Source organism: Galeopterus variegatus, unplaced genomic scaffold (genome assembly GCF_000696425.1).
Source record: "Galeopterus variegatus unplaced genomic scaffold, G_variegatus-3.0.2 Scaffold1807, whole genome shotgun sequence".
Taxonomy (NCBI): Eukaryota; Metazoa; Chordata; class Mammalia; order Dermoptera; family Cynocephalidae; genus Galeopterus; species Galeopterus variegatus.
This window is the reverse complement of record NW_007727918.1, coordinates 120,482-144,924: the sequence shown is the minus strand read 5'-3', so window position 1 is coordinate 144,924 and position 24,443 is coordinate 120,482. Positions and strand designations below refer to the sequence as shown.

Genomic DNA, 24,443 nt, shown 5'->3' with positions numbered 1-24,443 from the left:
TTGCAGATAGATCTACCATATGACCCAGCTATCCCACTGCTGGGAATATACCCAGAGGAATGGAAATCATCATGTCGAAGGTATACCTGTTCCCCAATGTTCTTCGCAGCCCTCTTTACAATAGCCAAGAGTTGGAACCAGCCCAAATGTCCATCATTGGATGAGTGGATACAGAAAATGTGGTATATCTACACAGCTATAAAATATAAAATATGGAATACTACTCAGCTATAAAAAAGAATGAAATACTGCCATTTGCAATGACATGGATGGACCTACAGAAAATTATATTAAGTGAAACAAGTCAAGCACAGAAAGAGAAATACCATATGTTCTCACTTATTGTTGGGAGCTAAAAATAAATAAATTCATACACACAAAAAAAATAACCGGCGGGGAGACATAACAATTACAATTTCTTACAGCTCCTTGAAGTTGACATGACAAGTGAACAGAAAGGACATTGTTGGGTGGGAGGGGGGAGAGGGAGAAGGGAGGGAGGTTTCGGTGATGGGCCACAGTAATCAACCACATTGTATATCGACAAAATAAAATTAAAAATTAAAAAAAAAAGAAATGCAGTATCAATTTGGCAGGTGGGAATGGATTTCAGGTGGTATTAAAGTTCTTTTTTTTTTTTTTTGGTGAAAAAAAAAAATAATAATAATAATAAATAAATAAATATCTTTGTATTCCCAAAATTCAAGAAACTGGCTGACTATTGTAATTCACTTTTTTTTTTTTTTTAAGTGAACCAACCTTTCCTTTTGGCTGGCTATTAAAATTCACTTTTTGTTCAGGTACACTAATCCACCTTTTATTTAAAACAGTAAAGCATCCATTGAAATACACACTTCATGGCCGGCCCGGTGGCGCACTGTAGCAGTGCGCCGCTTGAAAAAAAAAAAAAAAAAAAAGAAATACACACTTCAGGGGCTGGCCAGTTAGCTCGGGTGGTTACAGTGTGGTGTTGTAACACCAAAGTCAAGGACTCGGATCCCCATGCTGGCCAGACACCAAAAAATAAATAAACACATACATACATACATACATAAAAATAAAATAAAATAATAAAATAAAATATACACTTCTCTCTCCTCTACTATGGCATTCCTCCTAATGTATGTTCCAGAGAGTATTAAAACCTTCAGTAATGTTAATAGATATTTCTCAAAAAAAGAAAAAAGAGTCCTAAACATTCACTGACAGTGTGAAACTACAATAATGATGGTTTTTAAGAATACTTTCTTGTTAATAACTCTAAATTAGAATCAAATTTTACGAATGACCATGTAGTAATTATACAATAAAAAACAATAATAAATCTACTTTCATATGGGACAAATGGGGTTCTACAATAAAATTAATTTGGAGGAAAATACTGGATAAAAAAAGATAAAAAGTTTTCTTTACTAAGGACTCCTAAGTCTTTTTTTGGCTTTAAAAATTTGTTTATTGAGTTATATAATTCACATACCATAAAATATACCCTTCAAAAGTGCACATTTCAGAAGTTTTTAGTATATTCACAAAGTTGTGAAACCATCACCACTATCTAATTCCAGAACATTTTCATCACCCTAAAAGAAACTCCATACCTATTAAAGCAGTCACTGCCCATTTCTGAAAAAAGAAAAAGGAATGAAAGAAAAGGGAAGACAGTATACAAGGAAGAACACTTATCTCTTCATCTCTTTATGCCCCATTCCATTATCTATGCTGCCCATGGCTTTGCATAATAACATTTCCTTCTAAAATACCTAAATTAGATAACTGTCCTTATAACTTTGAATAAATGTAAAAAAACACAACTCCTAAGGTTAAACTTAGTAGTAACTGCCTATTTAGATAGAACATAAAACTTCTACACCAGAATAAAGTCATATAAGTACATTCTTTTGCCTGACAATGCCAACACAGTAAAATGTAGTTTAAACTGATAGGAAATTCTGGAGAAGCATCTAGAATTCTGAAATCCAACAAATCTGCACTGTAACCAGGCTTTCATTCCATCTATAATAATTTCTTTCTTTTTTTCCGTCCCCCTCACACATCTATAATAATTTCATAATTCAAAGATTAATTAACAAATAGTTTGCTAACCACTGTAGAACATATCCTTATTCCTACAATTCACTCTGGTATCAATTTCGCTGGAACTCAATGTTTTCCTTAACGAGAAGAGTGCTTATATATATAAGTAATTTGCAGATAAATCTCCAAGCAATGGACTGTTTTAGAAGAAGACAGACCGTCCTGATTGGCTTCTTTTTTTTTTTTTTGGTTTTGTTTTGTTCTGTTTGTTCTTTATTTGACTGGAATCTAAAACATTTTAGGAGACATAGGCTATGTCTTGAAAATGTCTGATTTACAGCTTCTTGAAAGGTAGCAAGTAAAATACTAGTGTATATTCCTCATGATAGTGTTAGGTCAGCTAAAGCTAATTCAAGTTAAGGCTCATTTAAAAATTCTTGTTTCATCAGTCAATTATAACTTCTTGGTTATACTCAGAACAAATAATTATATCCATCTCTTCCTGAGAAACTACATTCATTTATGCTGTTTACAGGTATTAATGCTTTCTAGAACATACATTAGGAAGAATGCCAGAGTGGAGGAAAGAGAAAGGTAAATCTTAATAAATGTTTTACTGCTTTAAATATAAGATAGGTTAGTTCTGCTGTGGCAGATGACAAAGATATATACAAGTCTTCTTTATAACCAGTCTCTACTAATGCTGCTACTTAAGACAGACAGCAAAACTAAGTCATACTACATTCAAAAAGACATACATTGTTTTCAAAATAACTATGAGAACTATTCTTAATTTTCTGTTTAATCTTTCCACTCAATTCCATAGTCATAGTTCTCTGCAGTCAAAACTAAAGCTTCTGCTCAATGATTCAGCAAATTTACCTGTAGGTAGTAAGTGTATGGTTGTCTGAGATGGTCCACTTGTTGGCACCCCAGATGGCTGAAGAGGCGGTGCTGGTTGTATGGGTTGCAGTGGTCGAGATACAGGCTGAGAAGAACTCACAGTTGATACAGGAGTGTGATTTAGCTTTTTGAGGTCTGTTAATTAAAGGTGAAACATTACGATTAACGATAGAAAAAAATTTAGAGGGGCTGGCTGGATAGCTCAGTTGGTTAGAGCACAGCCTTCTAACACCAAGGTACCTGCCAGCTGCATACACCTCAAAAAACTTTAGAAAATACAGGTCTTTCCTTTATGGGTGAATTTTATTTTTGCACGCCATGTGGGTGTCACATTTACCTCTAAGAGAATAATTCTTTCTATTTTAATTATGTGTATTTCTGCTGATTTGAAAACTGATTAAGGAGCTTAAATAATTGACTGTTGGTTTGATCACTGATTCCAATTCACATTTATAGAAATTCAGTTTTATGTTTTGTTTTTTTCAATAAAAGAATATTATTTTTGGATTCAATACAATATCGTGCCAACTACAATAATTTCATTTCTTGCATGAATGTATATGTATATATCTACATGCCTATATCAAGACTTCTCCTAGACAAATACCTATAAATTGGTGAGTTTTTCATTGTGATGTTGAATTCCAATTACTCTAATGTTGTTTAGATTCTTTTGTTTGAAAACATGGAGGGTTGCTTATCATCACTATCCATTCTTTAAAATAAAATACACATACAACGTCTAGTCTCAAAAAAAGATTTCCAATAGCATATGAAATGAATGCTTGTATCTCAGACAAAACCCTTAAAAATAGGAAACTATACTATAGGGTGTAACATAAGAGTGTACGCCAAAACCCCTTCTTTCCGAAATGATGCCCACTCATTTCTGCCCTATGGAATTCCTCACTAAAATATAAACAAAACCTAAGGCTTTAGCAACTGATACTTCTGCTGCTGGTTTTGGTGCTGCTGGAGAACAATGTACTTTAGAATGGGAGAATTCACCCAAAGGTGGGGCAATGGAAAGAGACCACATGAGGCATGGATGCTAGAAAGGGTAATAGTAAGAGAACTGAAAACAAACTTTGCTTACTTAACTTCTCAATTCAGAATCAGCCCTACCTGTGACCTCTCAAAAACAACCTGAATTTATTTTTGTCCTTTAGTGATCCATTATATACAAACCTGTCTATAAAACAATAGTGAAAACAATACAGATATTTGAAACTTCTTTAAAAGTATAATTATAGTAATTATACTGGTATGAGTTTAAACCTGATGAAGGATGGCATAAATCTCCCAATTTTACTTCAGTTCTATACAAAATTGACTTGACTGTCATATAATTAACTGTACAGCTATTTAATTGTTTTCCTAAGACCAACTAAACTTATTCTCTAAAATGTGACTTTTTAAATCTTTAGGTTTTTAAAAATGTAATGTCTTTAAAGTAATAAATGATTAACTTAAAAACCTGATCTTACTAGATTTTCCACATGCATTAATTATCATCACAGAGTTTTACTTAGTTATATGTCCATAAACAAAGTTACTATGTGCAGTCAAATAAGTTTGAGAAATATCTTGTATACTGAGTCACTCCTGGAGATTTACATTATAAATTAATATAGTAAAGGCTCAGAGAAGCCTGCATTAAAGAAAAAAAAAAGCATTTAACTTTAATTCAGCATTTCCCAAGCATATTTAACCACAGAAATTTTTATTCATGAAACATCTATTAACACTGCAGAAGAGAATTAATTGGGAATATAGTTTAAAATCTATCAGTATAGTTTCTAAATATTTTAACTCAAAATAATATTGAGAACTTTGGATGTGTATGCTTTTTAAAATTACTTTCATTTTTATTTATATAACCATAAATAAATAAAATTAATTCAAATGGCCAAAATTAAAATGTATTCACACTTATAAGTATCTACAATGAAACACACACACACAAAGAAAAAGAACAGTTAATGTACAGTCAGAAGACCTGGATTTGATTTCCAACTCTGACTTGTCCCCTCTAGGGCTTATAAGTTCCCTCAACCCTAAAATGAATATTACTGCATTATTACAAGGATCAGGTGAAATAAGAGATACAAAACAGAGGAGTTCCATAAATTAAATATTCTCCTAATTGCTGTTTTCCTCTATACCTTGTTCATATTCACTCAAGATTTGATTTCTATTTTTTAATTCTAATCTAAAAATCTCTTTCTAAAAGAGATACCAATAAACTAAGCATAATGCTGTAGAGACCTGTCTTCTTAGAATACTGTACTGTATTAAGGGAAAAAATGGTGTGAACGGCTCCCTGAGTGTAACTACTACGTAAGTACCTTGAGAAGCTGCACCCTCTTCATCATCCACTGTGAGATCTATGACACCACCTGAATCACCGCCAGTGGCTTTTCCACTCTGAAAAACAAAACTCCTTCATTTTGCAAAGGAAATTCTGGCATACATAAAGGAAAAATGAAGTTAACAGTGAGGGGAAATGAAGATAATGAGCAGCCGGGTTCAATCTGGACCCCTGAAGGGCTTTACCTGAAGAGACAGAGTTTGTCAGAAAAATGCCCGAGGAAACTCATGAGTTAAACTTCTGCCATGCTAAAAATATAATTTTCAAATATTGTCAAAAGACATTCTATAATTTTTTTTAAAAAAAATTAAGATGTCCACTGCATAAAGCTATCAAAGTGATCAGACGTTGTAAGCGATGGGATTAAACACAAACATCTTTCATTTTCTGACACTTAAATTGCTGACTAATCCTACTCTGAATTATCAATATTAATCCATCAAAACATCAAAAGCAATATTTAAAGGTAGAATTAGGTTACATAAAAGAATATTTTTTTCCCTAAAAATGGCACAGTATAGTATGGTATGATATGGTATGTTATGGATATAACAATTTGACCAAAATCAACCCATTGTCCAAAATCATTAGAAATATAATTAGGACTAAAAACAAACAAAACCCCCCTTTAAAAACCACATGATACCAACAAAAAAGGCAGAACAACATAGACCTAAAGAGCCAGAACTTGGAAGTCAAAAAGACTGAGTATAGCTTATGATTCCAACTTATTAGTATGTGAATTTATGGTAAAAGGCAATTTTCTCAATTTGCAAAATTTGGATATTGAGGCTATTTGTGAAAATTAATCCAAAAATGTATGCGATTGTTCCTTAACTTATGATGGGGTTATGTCCTAATAAACCCATCCTTAAGTCGAAACTATCTTAAGTAGAAAGTGCATTTAAATACCCTAAAAACCCATCCTAAAGTCAAAATATTGTAAATTGAATGAACCATCTTAAGTCAGGGGCTATTTGCACAAAGTGCTTAACACCAGATGACACATGGTAACTGCTTAATAAATGATAATCATAAGTTATTTTGATATATTATATTGAGATCAACTCCAAATGATTAAGGTTTTCATCTGCAAAACTCAAATTTTGCAAAACTAAAGAAAATACTTCCTTGTCTTCAGAGAATTCAGGTCATGTATGAAGATAATAATGTAATTCTAAATCTTATTTTTTACCTTCTCATGGCCTCTTTGATCAGGCCTTTATTCAAAATAAGCTGTCCAAAATGATTTGACTTTTATGAAATAAATTTAATAGTTTACATAGCAGGCTTCTTTCTTCTGTGAAAGGTTTCTTTTCTGCCGGCTTCTTTTCAGCTGCTGGTTTCTTGATAGCTACAGGCTTTTTTCACACAGGCTTCTGCTTCTTAACACCAACAGCCTTCTTTCTTCTCTACTACAGGCTTCTTGCCTGCAACTCCCTTCTCACCTGACTTGGCCTCTAGTGCTGCTGCTGCCTTATCTACCAGGAGTCTATAATTCCTATCCTGGTGAAGAATGGTATTCCAGCACATTGTCTTTGCATGTGGGTTTAGCTTCAGCATGATTCTTGGGGTTTTCAGTGGATTCCTCTTCAGGACTCTGTGATGAATCTTGCATGGTGCTTGGAGAGCTCTTTGGATCTCTGGCCTTTCAAGATTCTGCTAAGGTCTGTATTCATTATTTTGTGCATGGGAAAGTTATAGTTACTTTTAAGGAAAGCAGCTTTATGCTAACTACCATACGACTCATCTAACTTTCGGAAAGCACTTTCAGTCAAAATGCAGAAACCACCCACATGCCCACCAGGAGCAAGTTTCAAAATGTTCAGCTTGCTTACATGAAGCAGAGTAACTCCAGGGATGTTTCTGAAGGCCTTTTGTCCTCATTATAAATGAAACAGGGTCCCCTGCCATGGATACAATGATGGTTTCTCAATTTGTCCTTGCCAGCTCTCATTCACTGAAAGGTAAAGACCTTTTTGATATCATTTCATTCCAGGCCTTACATTTCTTAAGAAACAAACAGCCTCCCTAGTTTTCTTGTAGTCTTCAACTTTATCTTTGGCCAACAAAGGAAGTTTAGGAACTTCCTCAGTATGATGATCTTTAGGCATTACCAGTGCTGGGAAGGCTGAAGTAGCCAGGGCAGAGCAGATGGCATATTGCCTTTGGGTTGTATTTATTCTATGGTGGCAGTGGCACCAGGTTTTGTTTTGTGCAAACACATGGCCTTCACAACACATATTTCCCAAAGCACTCTGGCCAGAATGGTGAGTCCCACCACCTCGAACTGTGGGAATTCAAATCACAATTTTGCCAGTACCCTAAGACTCAGCACTGGTCTGATGGCCTGTTAATTCACCGACATCATAGGGCTGTCTGCTGTTTTTGCACAAGTTGCAAAGTGCCCAATATCTACTCAAATGGGAGCCTTAAACACAGCTGATAAAGTGATATTTTTGCCAGATGACTCCCCCTTTATGGAGTACACTAATATCAGTGGACAAGCACAAACCATGGTGGGGAGAGAAGAAGGCCATGCTCCTCTCAACCCAGAAGCTCCCATAAGAAAAGCTATAATTCTAAATCATAATCTTTATTAATCTTTCTATGATAATGATTTCATTGAAAATTACTTACTTACAAAAACACCACAAATCCAAAACTAAATTTCCCAACAATCCTCAAAGAATGTAAGAAAATTTACTCACTACAACATACTATCTATAAGGTCCAGTTTTCAATATTTACTAAATTTTGAAATTAATCAAATATTACCAGACAAACATGCAAAGACCAATAAAGTGGAATCCAAATTAAGACAAAAAATAAGTCAATAGAAACTGACTCCAAACAGAACCAGATGTTGCATTTTGGCAGATAAAGACTTCAGAGTAGCTACTAAAAATAAGTCTAAAGAATTTAAGGAAAATATGATATTAATGAATGTACAAACAGGAAATCTAAAAGAGAAATAGAAATTGAAAGACAAAGTTAGAAATAATAGGACTGAAAAGAATGACTACTAAAATAAAAATTTGGTAGGTAGTCTCAAAAACAGATTGCAGGGGTGCTATGGTTTGAATGTTTCAAGGGAGCAAAAAAAGGGAGCAAAAAACTCAGTGAAACTGATACTACATTAATAGAAATTTCCCAGTACAAAGAACAAACAGAAAAACAGAAGGAAATAGGAAAAGAACCTGAGACCTGTGTGATAATAAGAAACAGTTAAGCAAAACCCTAAATGAGAGAAAAGGGTTAAAAAAATTGAAGAAGTAATGACCAGAAACTTCCCAAATTTGGTGAAAAACATAATTTAAAAATATAAGAGGTTCAATTAATCTTAAGCAGGACAAACACTAAGAAATCCACCCCTATACACATCATAATTGAACTACTGAAAATCAACAGTGAAGAGAAAATATTGAAAGCAACCAGAAAGAAAATTACATGTTACAGAGGAGCAAAGAGTAATCGTTGACTATCTATCAGAAACTATGGAAGCCAAAAGACACTGGAATAATATATTCGAAGTGCTGATAATCTTTAAACTAATTTTATATCTAATAAAGTTCTCCTTGAGAAGACAAGCCAAAAAACACAAAAGCACAGTTTTAGATATACAAAAAACAAGAAAACTCATCACTAGAACATCTATCTACACTTTAAGAAAAGCTTAACGAAATCCTTTGGCTTGAAAGGAAATACCAACTCAGGTTTTATAAGAAGACCAGAAAAGGTAAATATAAGAATAAATATTAAAGACTATACCTCTTTTTCTGTTATAAATTTCTTATTATTGTGTAAGGCAAAAACTTAAAACAATGTATTTACATATTTGTAACATGTTGATGCAATACAGAATGTAATATATGTGGAAAAAAGACCACAATATACATGAAAACAAGAATATAATATACAAGGAAGGCAAGAGCATTAAAGGGGTAAATGTAAACATAAAATTGCAAGGTTCCTATAATTTATCTAGGTAATTCAATATTAATTTTAAGTATACTGATAGAACTTTAAGATTCACACATATATTGTAAATCTCAAAGTAACCCCCACCCCCAAGAAAACACTTATAGCTAGAAAGCCAGTAGAGGAATTAAGATAGAATAACTTTTTAAAAAATGACACAAAATAAAGCAAAAATGAAGGCACACAGAAACAAACATAAGAAAAAAAAAAAGGGCCAGCCCGGTGGCGCACTGGAGAGTGCGCCGCTTGAGAGCGCGGCAGCGCTCCTGCCGAGGGTTCGGATCCCATGTGGAGACCGGTTCCCGCTCACTGGTTGAGCGCGGTGCGGGCGCAACACCGAGGGTTGCGATCCCGTTACCGGTCAGTAAAAAAAGACAAAAAAGGAAAAGCGCGGTGCGGGCGCAACACCGAGGGTTGCGATCCCGTTACCGGTCAGTAAAAAAAGACAAAAAAGGAAAAAGAAAAAAACAGATAAAACAAATTCTACAAAAGCAAACCAACAGACCTAAGTACAACCACTTAATTACATTAATTTAAATTAACTAAAACTCCTATCAAAATGTAGAGATTGTCACACAGGAAAATACAAGAAATAACTATATTCTTTTCTCCCAGAGATTTACTTTAAATACAAAGACACAAACTGACAGTAAAAAGCTGAAAAAAGAGACAACATGCAAACAGCATAAAAATGCTGCTGTGACTATGTTAATATCAGACAAGAGACAAAGAAGAAAACTTTATAATGATAAAAGCATCAATATATCAGGAAGGTATAAAAAGATTTATGAAAAAATATATGACTTGTAGTACAGCATCAAAACATATAAACCAAAATTAACGAAATTAAACGGAGAAACAAATTCACAATCATGTTGGAGGCGAACATACTATTCTCATTAATAAATAAAATCACTAGACCAAAAACCAACCAGTAAAAAATACAAAAAAATCCAAAGGACACTATCAACCACACTAATTTAACTGACATTTATAGAACACTATATCCAACAGCAGAATAATACTCTTTTCAAGTGTAATGATAAATTCACTAAGATATACCATATGTGGGGTTTTATAACACAGGTCATTAAAAGTAATGAAGTAATACAGAGGATATTTTGTAAACCCAATAGCATTAATGAGAAACCAATAATAAAGGATATTACAAAATCCCCAAATAGTATGGAATTAAACAACAAACTAACTAAAACACCCAAGATTCCATGAAAAAAGACAAAAAACTGAATGATATAAAAATGCAAAAATATGTGGAAAGTAGCTAAAGCCATGCTTAGAGGAAAATTTATGTAATTAAATGCTTATATACAATAAGAAAGATCTAACATCAATGATCTAAGGCACTGAATTATGATTTTTATTGATCATAACCTGACACAATTCATCTACCATCACATATTACAGGTAGCTGCCTGGCTAGGGTTTTCTTTTGAGAAAAAAACTTGGTAATTATTACATAATTATTAACAGCATTTGTAAAATACTCATGATAGCCAGCACTATTCCTATCACACACTGTGGTATAAATACTTTACATTCACATTTAACACATTTAATCTTCACAGTAATCCTATGAGGTACCAGCATTAGCTCCATTTTATAGGTGAAAAATCTAAGGTATTAATTAATTTGCCAAAGGTCACCCACTATTAAGTGACAGGAGCCAGGTTGTCTGACTATAGAGCTTATTATTTCTATGCCACTAGGTGGAGACTGACAAACACAGACACATATACATGTATCTTTACATTTTTTTTCCTGAAAAAACATATCTGAGAAAATCTATCTAATCACATGTTTATATCTGTGTTTACACATATTACTAAAGCCTTTAGTTTGAAATCATCAAAAAAAAAAAAAAAAAAAAAAAACTGGTTGTATCAACTAGTTTTTAATACTAGAAATTTATTCTATTAAAAAGTTAGCTAATCATTCCCCAAAATGACCAGTCTCATTAAGCACCGAGAAAATTTCAAGAGAGCAAAGGTACTGGCTTTGTAGTTCTTTTGTAATAAACAAATAACAAGAACATATTTGAAAGACTAGAGTAGGGCACTTTGGCAACTGTGAAGAAAGAGTTAACACAAAAGACCTGGCTGCACATCTTGCACATCTCTCCAAGGGATCTTAGAACCATAAGTGAAGTTTGGTCAGCTGTCAGGAATGGGGTCAACAGAAAGTCATGTAAGTGATTGATAATTTTCTTTTTTTTAAAAGATGACCGGTAAGGGGATCTCAACCCTTGGCTTGGTGTTGTCAACACCACGCTCAGCTAGTGAGCAAACCGGCCATCCCTATATAGGATCCGAACCCGTGGCCTTGGTGTTATCAGCACCGCACTCTACCGAGTGAGCCATGGGCCGGCCCTGTGATTGATAATTTTCTAATCACTCCTTGAATAGTGACCTGTGCCATGCTGGCTTGTCAGGATTGCTTTGCACAAATATCAAAACTGATGACATACACCTGTATTTCACTGTTGGGGTCCTGAGTTTCCAATGCCATGACTGGTTACATAGGAAAATGTGGCTGTCACCAGCTCTCAAAAAAAACCTCAGACCCTGAGACTTAATCAAGCTTCTCTGGACAGAGACTCTGGGTATATATCCCTGCAGTTAATAAGCGAGAGAAAAAGCAAATCCTGTGAGATCCCAGATGGAGGAAGACTTGCAAACCTGTGCCTGACCTCTCTGAATTCTACTAAATGTATATCTTTTTCCTGTTGGTTTTGCTCTATACCTTTTTGCTATGATAAGCCATAACCATAAATATAAGCTGCTACTGGTTATGAGTACTCCTAGCAAATCAGCAAACTTGAGGGTGATCTAATGTTGAGTCCCTCGAAACAGCAATATAACTACAGACAATAACATAAAGAATTCTACACTATCTTACAACATATACTGATAATTTGAATTAATTGTTATAATAAAATAAATAATTTATTCTATAAAATGATATATATGAATAAAATATATAACAACAACTCATTATATGAAATACGACAATAAAAACTTATTTCGGGGGCATTTCTAGGACTACAAAAGAGAATATTTTACATATTTAACTATTTGCTAATTAGCTATCACTGAACAACAATCATTTCCATACTAGCCACCCAGATTCTTTCTAATCTATGATAGTCTTAAGGTATTAAGAAGTGCATAAAAAAAGGTTAGCTAAGTATACTGAAAAAGTGACGGTTCATAAAATCACAGGCTGTTTCACACTAGCTTCTATCTGCTAGTAAGTGGCATATAGAGTAAAAAGCTAATAAGAATTTAATATATCTTCAAAAACCAATAGTGTTACATTAGTGAAGATATTCATCATAATAACAAAAATTATATTTGTACCGAAAAATTCAAGCTGGCAAGCTCGACTTTAAAAGCACATATATATTTCCACAATGGTTTCTGATTATATAATAAAACCCTCCTATTATATTTACTATTCATATCCATAACTGGCACTCATTCAAAGCTGAAAACTTTGCTATTTTTGACAAGGCAGTGCTTTAGGAGGTTAGCTGCTCAGCCAAACTACTTGTATGTGTTTTCCATTCTCTGGTATTAAATTCCTCTTTCTCTAAGCCAAATAAAGTATCTATCAAGAACTTAATATTTTCTTGTACTGTCTCTTTGCTGTCTGATGAAGTCAATTCCTTTTTCATGAGTCTTTCAGACTGACTGATACAAGTTGTTTCTTTACATATGTCTGCTATAAAAGGTAAATTAAAATATTTTAGATTCCTGGGCCGGCCCAGTGGCGCACTGGAGAGTGCCCCACTTGGGAGCGCGGCGGCGCTCCCGCCGAGGGTTCAGATCCCATGTGGAGACCGGTTCCCGCTCACTGGCTGAGCGCGGTGCAGGCGCAACACCAAGGGTTGCGATCCCGTTGCCGGTCCCCGGTACGGGCGCAACACTGAGGGTTGCGATCCCGTTACCAGTCAGTAAAAAAGACAAAAAGGAAAAAAAAAAATATTTTAGATTCCGAACACTGTGAAGTTTGGAATAAAATGTGATGTTTTGAATTTTCTAGAATTCAATAAGCAGTGAATGTAAGTAGGTTTTGTACTATTTTATTTTTCCTGAATTTTAAAAGTATAGCAAGCTTTTATATTTATTTTAATTTCACTTAAATGTTTATGTTATTACATGCACTATATTTCAGCAAGAAATCTAGACATTGCAGTCAAATAGAACTTTGTGCAATGATAAAACTCTACTTCCGTGTTGTCCAATATAGCAGTCAATAGTCATATGTTACTATTGAGCCTTGAAATGAGGTTATTGTGCTTAAGGAACTGAATTTCTGATTTAATTTAAATTTAACTTAATTTTAATTAATTTAAATTTGAATAGCTATATATGACCAGTGGCTATTATATTACACAGTATACAGCTCTAGAAGAACCACCACTTATAAAATGAAGAAATATAGCCATTATAATGAACGTTTTCCTGTTCTGAAAAGGTAGGCTTGTCCAAAAACCAAACCAAACCAAAACAAAACAAAACACCTCACTGAGGGCCATAAAGGTGTTTATAAGATCTTTGTTTAGTTTTAGGTTTACTTTATAAAGTACAGCTGGACTGCCAATAAAACACAGTTAAAATTCACAAGACATCCTCAGAAACAATCACAACTTTGATCTTTAATATCACACACAGATCGCTAAAGTTAGTAAGAAATAAAATATATTTAATAGCTTTTATTTAATCTATAAACCATGGTGTAGATCTAGCTTGGGTCAAAAAATCCATCATTTTAAGCGAAAATAGTCATAATTAAAGATAGCTATACCCAAGTTTTAAAATTTGTCATTTATTCGTGCCTGACTTCGTCAAGAATTTTGTTTTTTATAGGAAAAATATATAAGTTTCTTGAAATGATTAAGAGGAAGGGAAGAAAATAAAACTATCAGCAACCTAATGACTTTGCTATAAATCTATTACACCTAAAGCAATATAGAAGAACTAGGATGAACACTGTTAATACAAAAAAGTAGTTACTCCATTATTGAGTTTAATATGAAAAAGTACCAACTGGTGAAATGCTAATAAGCTATCAGAAAAACACTTTCTTCCCCAAAATATATTTCTGATCACCTTTGAGGAAACTAACATGGAGAGAGAGGGGTACGACATGAAGGTAAGCCAGTTGGACCCTCTCAAAAAGATGGGCCTGGAAGAAATTACATATGTTTTCATACAGACTGAATCTTTATAGTATATGAAGGCAGATGACTAGGCTGTCAATTGTATAATCCAACCAGTTCATACAATAAACTAATATTATTTCTAAGAGAACTGCTAAGGAAAAAAATCGAATTCTTGTCAAATATTACAGAGAAGCTGTGAGAAAATTTTTGAACAGTTGGAAAAAACAGGCCTAGAATAATATTCATTGCACCAAAGAATACTGATGGAAATCCATTTTCCTGTGGACTGAAATTACAATCTTTCTTTGAAGTAGAAGGAAAAATCTTACCTGTGATGTGCTATCAGCTGCTTTCTTATTAACAGAAGCATCTATTGCTTTGTTTGTCTGATTTTCTGGAAGTAAAAAAAAAAAAAAAAAAAGATTTTTAAAAACATCTACAAAATATAAAAGGTTAGGTTGTTTTATATACCATAATTCAAGTAATTTTCTCCAACTATTTTTCTGTAGACATATGTAAATGGCTCGTCACATATGTAAATTGACTCTCATAGATCACAACTACAGTACCTTTCAGAAGGGTAAATTCATAATACAGATGAAAAAATTTTACATATCCATTGACCCAGGAATTTTAATTCTATCCTAAGAAATATCTTAGGGAAATAATTTAAGATGTATATAACTTAAGTGTTTTAACATGAGCAAACGATGAAACAAAATATAATTCTTCTACGCTGTGTCCCTTTGGAAGAAAAACTGAATGGTATATCAAAAATGTCCCTAATAAATTAAGTATATATACATACACACTCATATATTATCTTTTAATTTCATTTTTCCATGTACTTTTTTAGTACCCTCATATATATATGAAAGTTACTTTCAGAACAGGATAGAAAATAAACCAAGTGCGTTTCTGTCCCAATGTGGGGAAAAGAAGGTATTAAATTTTATCAAATGTCTTTTGCCATATATTGAGGCAATTATTTAACACTTCCTCTTTGGTAATGTAGCTAATAACATTATTAAGAGTTTTCTAATGTTGAATCATCCTATTCTTTCTTTATAGTGATGAAACCTTCTTGGTCGAAATATGGCATTCCAGCTCTGGTTCCCCAGCCAGGGCAGTGGGGGGCCAAGGGCCTTGACCACACCCCTCCTACACCCACAACCAGCCCAGCGATGACCAAGCAGCTGCGGGAAGCCCCCTGGTCTCCCCTGCAGTAATGAGGGGGATGCCACAGGCCTTGACCATGTCCCCCCTCCTTCCTCTTTCTTCCACCCTATTTCTGTCCGTCCTCCTCTCTCCCTGGCAAATGCTCCACAACATCTTAGAATGTAAAAAAATAATGCTAATAAATAAATTTTTAAAATTAAAATATATATATATTGCATTCCTTTCATTTACAAACCTTCAGAACACATATAGAGTAAACCATTTATCTTTTTTTAAAAAATAGGATATAAAGCTATGTATTTCCATATGTACATACATAAATCTGGACATTTAAAAACTCAGTTAGGATAAATACCCAACTGTTAAAAGATGTATTCTAGAGTAGGGAAAAAGGAATATCTTATAATTTTTCCTTACCCTGTCTGAATTATTTTAATTCCTTTTGTAAAAAGAATATGTAAACATATTGTTTATTTTTTAAAACATGTCTAAATTTTTTCTAAATTTCATTCTAAATTTTTTCATTTATTAGGAATGAGCATCTGTTTCAGGCTGAAGTTCCTGAAGACTATTTAACATAAAACTAATTCTAGGTTACTGATCCTAAATGCAGGAGTATTAAAACACACTGTTGACATTGGTAAAGCATCAGTGATTTACTACCAACTTTTTATATACAATGTTAAAAATACATTCATATGAATTTGAAATTCACTTTCATTTTCAAATATAAATGAGAGATAACTTTACATTAAAAGTAGATGAGGGATCTTCATTTTATTTTCTGCTATAAAACTCTCATACAAAAGAATTCCTCAAGATTCAGGAAAGATTTAGACTGCTTAATAAAATGTTACACACACACACACACACACACACACACACACACACACACCACACTTAAAAAAATAACTGAGTTTGTTACCCAGAATGATTCTCTTTTTGACCGAATTGTCTCAGGGCTACAAGTTAATTATTTACATAACTATGATAATATTCTTTATTCTAGATTTTCGATTAATAACCACTGCCCCTTTATTGTTTTTCTTGATTTTTAATGTAACAATTCACAATTTCACTGCATCTTTTTGTTTTCTTATACTATAATACTTACCTTAAAAGACTTCTGAAAATAAAACGTTATAAATCAATCTATCAATCAACAAAATTGGTCAGGGTGTGAAACTGGGAATTGTAGCTCAAAATCTATCACATGAGATACTTCTCTAATCTTGTTATCCTTAAAAGATATTGTCACTTGTAATAAACACTGCATTTTTACCACTGTCATAAAAGCGTTTTACATGAGTATAAATTGGAAGCATCCCTTGGTAAGTTTGGATATATTGGGAGTTTTTTGTCAATAAGAAACCCACTTTGTGGATAACTTTTGTATGAACATAAATGGAAGACAAAATGTTCATTTATTTAACTCTGTTCTTGAAGAAACTCAAAGGAAATTATGGTGGAAGGAATGATTGTTTTGCTTACACTCTAGTTTTCTTGGAATAAGAGATGTTTACCAAAATCTGAAAGAAAACTTGGTAAACAAATTATATATAACTCTTCCTCACATATGTTCTTCCTTTAATATCTAGCTTAGTAAATGGCATCAGCATTTAATAAAATCTTAGAAATCTTAGTCATCTTTGAATTCTCCATTTCTCTCACCTAATCTCTTATCAATAAATTACCAAGTACTGCCAATTCTATCTGTTGAATAACTTTTAAATCTTTTTCATACCACCATCTCTCATCTAATTCACTGTAAGAACCTCCTAACTGGTCTCCCTAACTGCATTCTTATCCCTTCTAAACTCTTCTCACACAGCAGCCAGTGTTTATGGACATCACACTCCCCCCTGCAAAACCCCTTTAACCTAACCCTATTTCCTCCATCCTTCTGTTCATTATCTCAAACCATTCCAGATTTCCCATGTCCTCTCCTATCTTCTCACAGGAACCTGCATATCTTAGTATTCATCACATTTATAATTAATTACTTATTTAATCGCCAGGTTCCCTATTTGAATGTAAGCTTGGTGAGAATAGGGACTATTTTGTACTTTCCTACATATCTGCAAAATCTTAGAATACAGGCACTTGATATTTCATGAATGTATAAAATTAGCTATAATTTGAGCCCTAAATTTCCAAGAAGCCCCTAGAAGAACCTTTACTTCACTACAAACTGAATATATTGATTTAAAATCCAAAAGGATATATTGAACCACAATAAAATACAGCCATCCCTTGGTTTCTGCAGGGAGTACTTCCAGGACCTCCCTCAGGTATTAAAATGTGCTGATGCCCAAATCCCTGACATAAAATGGCATACTGCTATGTAAATACTTGTTATATTGTAATGTTTAGGAAATAACAAACATGTTCAGTACAGATGCAATATATTTTTAAATATTTTTGATCTGAGGTTGGTTGAATCCACAGATGCAGAACCCATATAGATATGAAGGGCCAACTGCATATATGACTGCATACAGTCTAATTATACAGCATATGTTCTTAAGTAAATAATACCTACATAAGTATAGGACTTAGAAAGTTTTAATTATATAACCTAATTAATTTATCACAATAGGGATGTATTAACTTTTGGCTTCAACTTCATATTCAGCCAAAATCTGCTATTTGGCTTCAGCTTAGGTTTTTAAGAAGACTAAACAGCCAAATTCCTACTTTAATATCATTTCTGGCAACCCTGAAATTATGCATGATTAAAGAACATGCATTCTAATATGATCTCATTCCAATTAATATTATAAAATTCACATTCACTGTTAATATCTAATAATTAATTTTAAAATGTTGGGATGGGATCCAATCAATATGGTGGAATAGACAGTCCACAGCGTCACTCTCTCCCACAAATCAACCAAATTTACAACTATAAAAATGTAACATCAGCCAAGCCCGGGCCTCTGGAGCTCAGGGGAAGAGGAGGAGAGACCTACAGAGTTCATGAACGCGGGAGAAACTATGATGAGAAAAAGAAAAAGCTGCTCTGAGCATGAGGCCGCGGCTGCTTTAATGCTGGAGCTGCTGAGCGCATGGAGCAGGAGCCGGCAGAAGTCTCAGCTGTGCCCTTCAGATGGAGTTACTTGGAGGAGGCAGGGGAGAAGAGGGACTTGGCGGCCTCCAGGACAGCAAGACCACTAATAGGGTTCACGTGGACCCACGCAGGAGCGAGGAGCCAGAACAACTGTAAAAAGGGAACCACTCAGAGGCTGGTGAGTCATTGCAAGGGACCGGAGCAGGGCCGGTCCCATGGGAAGTGTTTGCAGCACGGGCGGTGGGGGTGACGTGCCCACCAGGAGAATACTGGGACACAGCAAGGACAGCTGATCTACCCCCAATCAGCACAGGACCACTCAGAGGAGACTCCTCAGGAAAGCAGAATTACATAGGGTACAGTTTGATGAAAAAACTCAGGCCCAGATCAGAGATTCCACAGAACACAGATCCACTGGGTCTCTGGAGAGCCAGAAGTACCTATAAGGTCAACCATTAAACCCTGAGCTGTACAAAAAGCCTTCCCTAGGGAAACAGCAGCAAACATGGGGTGCAGTTTGATGAAAAAACTCAGGCCCAGATCAGAGTTTCTACACAACAGAGATCCACTGGGTCTCTGGAGAGCCAGAAGTACCTATAAGATCAACCATTAACCCTGAGCTGCACAAAAAGCCTTCCCTAGGGAAACAGCAGCAAAGTAGCAATTTAAACAACCACACAGCTCAAGTACTGGTTCCCACAGAAAGTTCCCCTGTGTTAGAAGCAAAGGACAAAAAATTAGTTCCGGCCCAGGCACACCACCAGCACCTCAGGGCCTGCCTGGGAACTAGAGGCTTGGATCTGGGGACCAGACCCCACTCCCACTTCCAGGCAAACTGCGCCGGTGCCTCAGGGCCAGCCTGGGGACCTGAAGCATGGAGAAGGGGACTAGACCCCCCCCCTCCCACAACTAGGTACACCACGCCAGCACCTTGGGGTCTGCCCGGGGACCCAAGGCAAGGAGAAGGGGAACAGACCTCTCTCCCACAACCAGGCACACTGAGCCAGTGCTTCAGGGCCCGCCTGGGGAACCGAGGCATGGAGAAGGGGACTAGACCGCTCTCCCACAACCAGGCACACCATGCCAGCACCTTGGGCCCCGCACAGGGACCCAGGCATGGAGAAGGGGACCGGACCTCTCTCCCACAACCAGGCACAACATGCCAGCACCTTGGAGCCCACCCAGGGACCCGGGGCAAGGAGAAGGGGACCGGACCTCTCTCCCACAACCAGGCACACCATGCCAGAGCTTCAGGGCCCACGTGGGGACCCAAGGCATGGAGAAGGGGACTGGATCCCTCCTCCCACAACCAGGCACACCACGCCAGCACCTTGGGGCCTACCCAGGGACCCAAGGCAAGGAGAAGGGGACTGGACCGCTCTCCCTCAACCAGGCAACCAGGCACACCACGCCAGTGCTTCAGGGCCCAGCCCAGGGACCCAGGGCATGGAGAAGGGGACCAGACCTCTCTCCCAGAACCAGGCACACTGAGCCAGCGCCTTGGGGCCCACCCAAGGACCCAGGGTATAGAGTGAGGACTGGACCTCTCTCCCACAACCAGGCACAACATGCCAGCAACTCAGGGCCCACCTGGGGACCCGGAGCAAGGACAAGGGGAATGGTCCTCACTCCCACAACCAGGCACACCACGCCAGTGCTTCAGGGCCCACCTGGGGACCCAAGGCATGGAGAAGGGGACTGGACCTCTCTCCCACAGCCAGGCACACCATGCCAGCACCTTGGGCCCCGCACAGGGACCCAGGGCATGGAGAAGGGGACTGGACCTCTCTCCGACAACCAGGCACAACATGCCAGCACCTTGGGCCCCGCCCAGGGACCCAGGGCATAGAGAAGGGGACCGGACCTCTCTCCCACAACCAGGCACACTGAGCCAGTACCTTGGGGCCTGCCTGGGGACCCAAGGCAAGGAGAAGGGGACTGGACCGCTCTTCCACAACCAGGCACACCATGCCAGCACCTTGGGGCCTGCCCGGGGACCCGAGGTAAGGAGAAAGGGAATGGACCTCTCTCCCACAACCAGGCACTCTGAGCCAGTGCTTCAGGGCCCACCCTGGGACCTGAGGCATGGAGAAGGGGACTGGACCTCTCTCCCACAGCTAGGCACAGCATGCCAGCACCTTGGGCCCCGTCCAGGGACCCAGGGCATGTAGAAGGGGACTGGACCTCTCTCCCACAACCAGGCACACTGAGCCAGCACCTTGGGGCCTGCCCGGGGACCCGAGGTAAGGAGAAAGGGGATGGACCTCTCTCGCACAACCAGGCACTCTGAGCCAGTGCTTCAGGGCCCACCCTGGGACCTGAGGCATGGAGAAGGGGACTGGACCTCTCTCCCACAGCCAGGAACACCATGCCAGCACCTTGGGCCCCACCCAGGGACCCAGGGCATGGAGGGGACCGGACCTCTCTCCCACAACCAGGCACACTGAGCCAGCCCCTTGGGTCCCACCCAGTGACCCAAGGCATGGAACCAGGAACCAGACCCTCCTCCCACAACAAGGCACACCATACCAGCACCTCAGGGCCCAACCAGGGACCTGAGGCAAGGAGAAGGGGACTGGACCTCTCTCCAACAACCAGGGACAACATGCCAGGACCTCAGGGCCCGTCCGGCCCAGAAGCATGCGGAAGGGGACTGGACCCTCCTCCCACACCAGGCACAAAACGCCAGCACCTCGGGGCCCAGCTGGGTACCCGAGGCATGGAGAAAGGGACCGGACCCTCCTCCCACAACCAGGCACACTGCGCCAGTACCCTGGGGCCCACCCAGGGACCTGGGACATGGAGAAGGGGACTGGACCCCTCTCCCACAACCAGCTACATGGCGCCCAGGGACCAGAGGCATGGAGAAGGGGACCAAACACACCCCACAACCAGACATACCACCAGTGCCAAGGAGCATGCCGAAAACAGCACCACCACAGCCACTACAGTAACCATGGCTGCTGCAAAAGTGGCTAGATGCCACAACCACCACGCAGATGGGCCGCCAACCGCTGGAGTTCATTCACACAAGAAGAGTCACCAGCAGAGACAAAGAAAAGAAGAGGATGTCTCTTTCCACAAAACCCATTTCAGAGTGACAGAAGAAGCATCTGCTCTATGATAATATTGGGGGACCTGATGACATCTCTCAGCATTGGACAGATCATCTAGGCAACAAGTTAACAGAGTAACCATTATTCTTTCAGAAGAAAAGAAATCTAGGGCAATTAGAGGGGGGAGGGGGAAGGAATGGAGGAAGGGGAGAGATTGGACAAGGGGCATAAAGAATAATTACAATTTGTAACAATATATATGATAGTAACATTGATTTGATCAACGTATCTCAATGTTCGACCCCAAAAATATGTATAATCGATTTTGATTCAATAAATAAAATAAATTTAAAAAAATAAAATAAATAAAATGTTGGTAAGCATTCCAAATAAAACTTGAAATAAAGATCTCCTTAGCATAATTTATATTCTTAGTATATTAAAGTACACATAAATGTGTTAAATATACATGTTAAAATGTAAGATTTTATGTTTCATATTATCTCAAAGGTAGAATGCTGTACTATGACTGTGAAAACTATCAATTTTATATACAAAAAAATTAAGAACAGCCAAATAAACACAAAACACAATGACACTTAAGACTAAAGAGTGCATCAGCTAGATAATTTTGGGAAATAGTCCTTTTTTTAATTTAATTTAATTTTTTTTTTCTGGGAAATGCCCTTTTTGTGTTATTAAATGCTCACAAAAACTTTAAGGAACAGAATAATGGAATTATAATTCTAATATTTGTAGAAATGTTTAGGGTATGTCCATTCACAACATTAAACAAAATATTCTTTTCAGGCCACGGTCTTTCAGGAAAAGTTCTATATTTAGGAACATAGCTCATCTTGTGACCATGAATTAAAAACAATTGTCAATTTTGCCTTAAAATATCATAAACTGAAAAAAATCCAAAACCGCATAAAACAAAGTCCATCGTAAATCATATGACATATTAAAAAATACTAGGAATTAAAAGGAAAAGAAATTAGAGATGAAGTATCCCCCAAAATCTTCCTTGTCGCTGACTTCAGTTAAAAGTAAGCATCTCTTTTAGTGCTGAATACAAGAGTTTCTAAGGAATAATGTTGTAGCAGAAAATGCTAAGAAACATTGTCCCTGTGCAATGTAAATACTATTAATAATAGTTGTATTTTCATGTAAAAGGTCAGTTTGCTCTTATATCCCAGATGTTTATTGTATAAGGGTAATACTCAGCTTTAACTCAATATTAATTTTGATTTGCCACTCATTTACGTTCTTGACAACTCTGTGAAACAGCATCACTATTTTTTTTTTTTTTTGTCTTTTTTCGTGTCCGGCAACGGATTGCAACCCTCAGTGTCACGCCCGTACCAGACCGGGACCGGCAAAGGGATCGCAACCCTCGGTGTTGCTCCCACACCTCGCTCAGCCAGTGAGCAGGAACCGGTCTGTATGTGGGATCTGAACCCTCGGCGGGAGCGCCACCACACTCCCATGCGGCGCACTGTAGCAGTGCGCCACCGGGCCAGCCCCAGCATCACTATTTTATATGAGAAAACATAGTTAAAGAGTAAGTACACTACTAATGGCTATATGACAAATAGAAAGCAAGGCTTGTTTAGCTCACGTATAAAAATTTAATTTTGCACTTTACAATCTGTTTTTCATACTTCACTTACTACATCAGTAAGAAAGATACTGTAGCCATTTCACCATACCCCATGATATCTACCCATTCTTGACTACATTTCCAAAAGTAATAGAGATAAATGTAAAGTTAGAAATGAAGACTAGGGCTGGCCCCATGGCACACTAGGGAGAGTGTGGCGCTTGGGAGGACAGGGGCGCTCCCGCCGCAGGTTCGGATCCTATATAGGGATGGCCGGTGCACTCACTGGCTGAGCGCAGTGCGGGCGACAGCAAGCCAAGGGTTGCGATCCCCTTACCGGACACACACACACACACACACACACACACACACACACACACACACACACAAACAAGAAATGAAGACTAAGCAAGTTCGAGAATGCACAGAAGATGTATGCTTTCTAGGAACAAGAAAGACACAGAATTTTGCAGATTTTAAACACAGGTACAATCAAGTTCTCCTTTTGCAATACTTCCACGTAAAATACAAACATAATCATATATCATATGGGAAAATTTAGAAAAAATAAGAAGGAATTGATTATTCTATGGTAAATGAGAGAGGGAAGAACCTATTTTTAAACTGTTCAAATTTGGGAGATGTGGTTGATGAATGACAAAGGATTTTCCCAAATGGGTAGGGAAAACCATGGGTATGGTTTTTATTTTTCTCTTATAAGCATATATTATGTCAATCTGATATTATGAAATACAATTGTTCTATTCAGATATTCCTGTCAAATATATCTATCATAAAAGTAATTCTTGGGCCGGCCCGTGGCTCACTCGGGAGAGTGTGGTGCTGATAACACCAAGGCCCCAGGTTCGGATCCCATATAGGGATGGCCGGTTCGCTCACTGGCTGAGCGTGGTGCTGACAACACCAAGTCAAGGGTTAAGATCCCCTTACCGGTCATCTTTTTTTTTAAAAAAAAAAGTAATTCTTAATGCTACAAAGCCTTAATCAAAAATTCACCACAACTAGAAAAATTACTAAAAAATAAAATTAAAATGCCAACT

The 24,443-nt window shown here is 37.3% G+C and overlaps 1 protein-coding gene across 2 annotated transcripts in view; it reads right to left on the bottom strand.

The window, feature by feature from the left end:
• ATF7IP (activating transcription factor 7 interacting protein) overlaps positions 1-24,443 on the bottom strand; it is a 122,434-nt gene that overhangs the window by 13,449 nt on the left and 84,542 nt on the right. For both annotated transcript variants that reach the window (XM_008579094.1, XM_008579096.1), the window contains exons 10-12: positions 14,804-14,868; positions 5,286-5,364; positions 2,917-3,072 (exon numbers count right to left, since the gene is read on the bottom strand). In XM_008579094.1, coding sequence (XP_008577316.1) covers positions 2,917-3,072; positions 5,286-5,364; positions 14,804-14,868 — 300 coding nt within the window. The remainder of the gene's footprint in view (positions 1-2,916; positions 3,073-5,285; positions 5,365-14,803; positions 14,869-24,443) is intronic.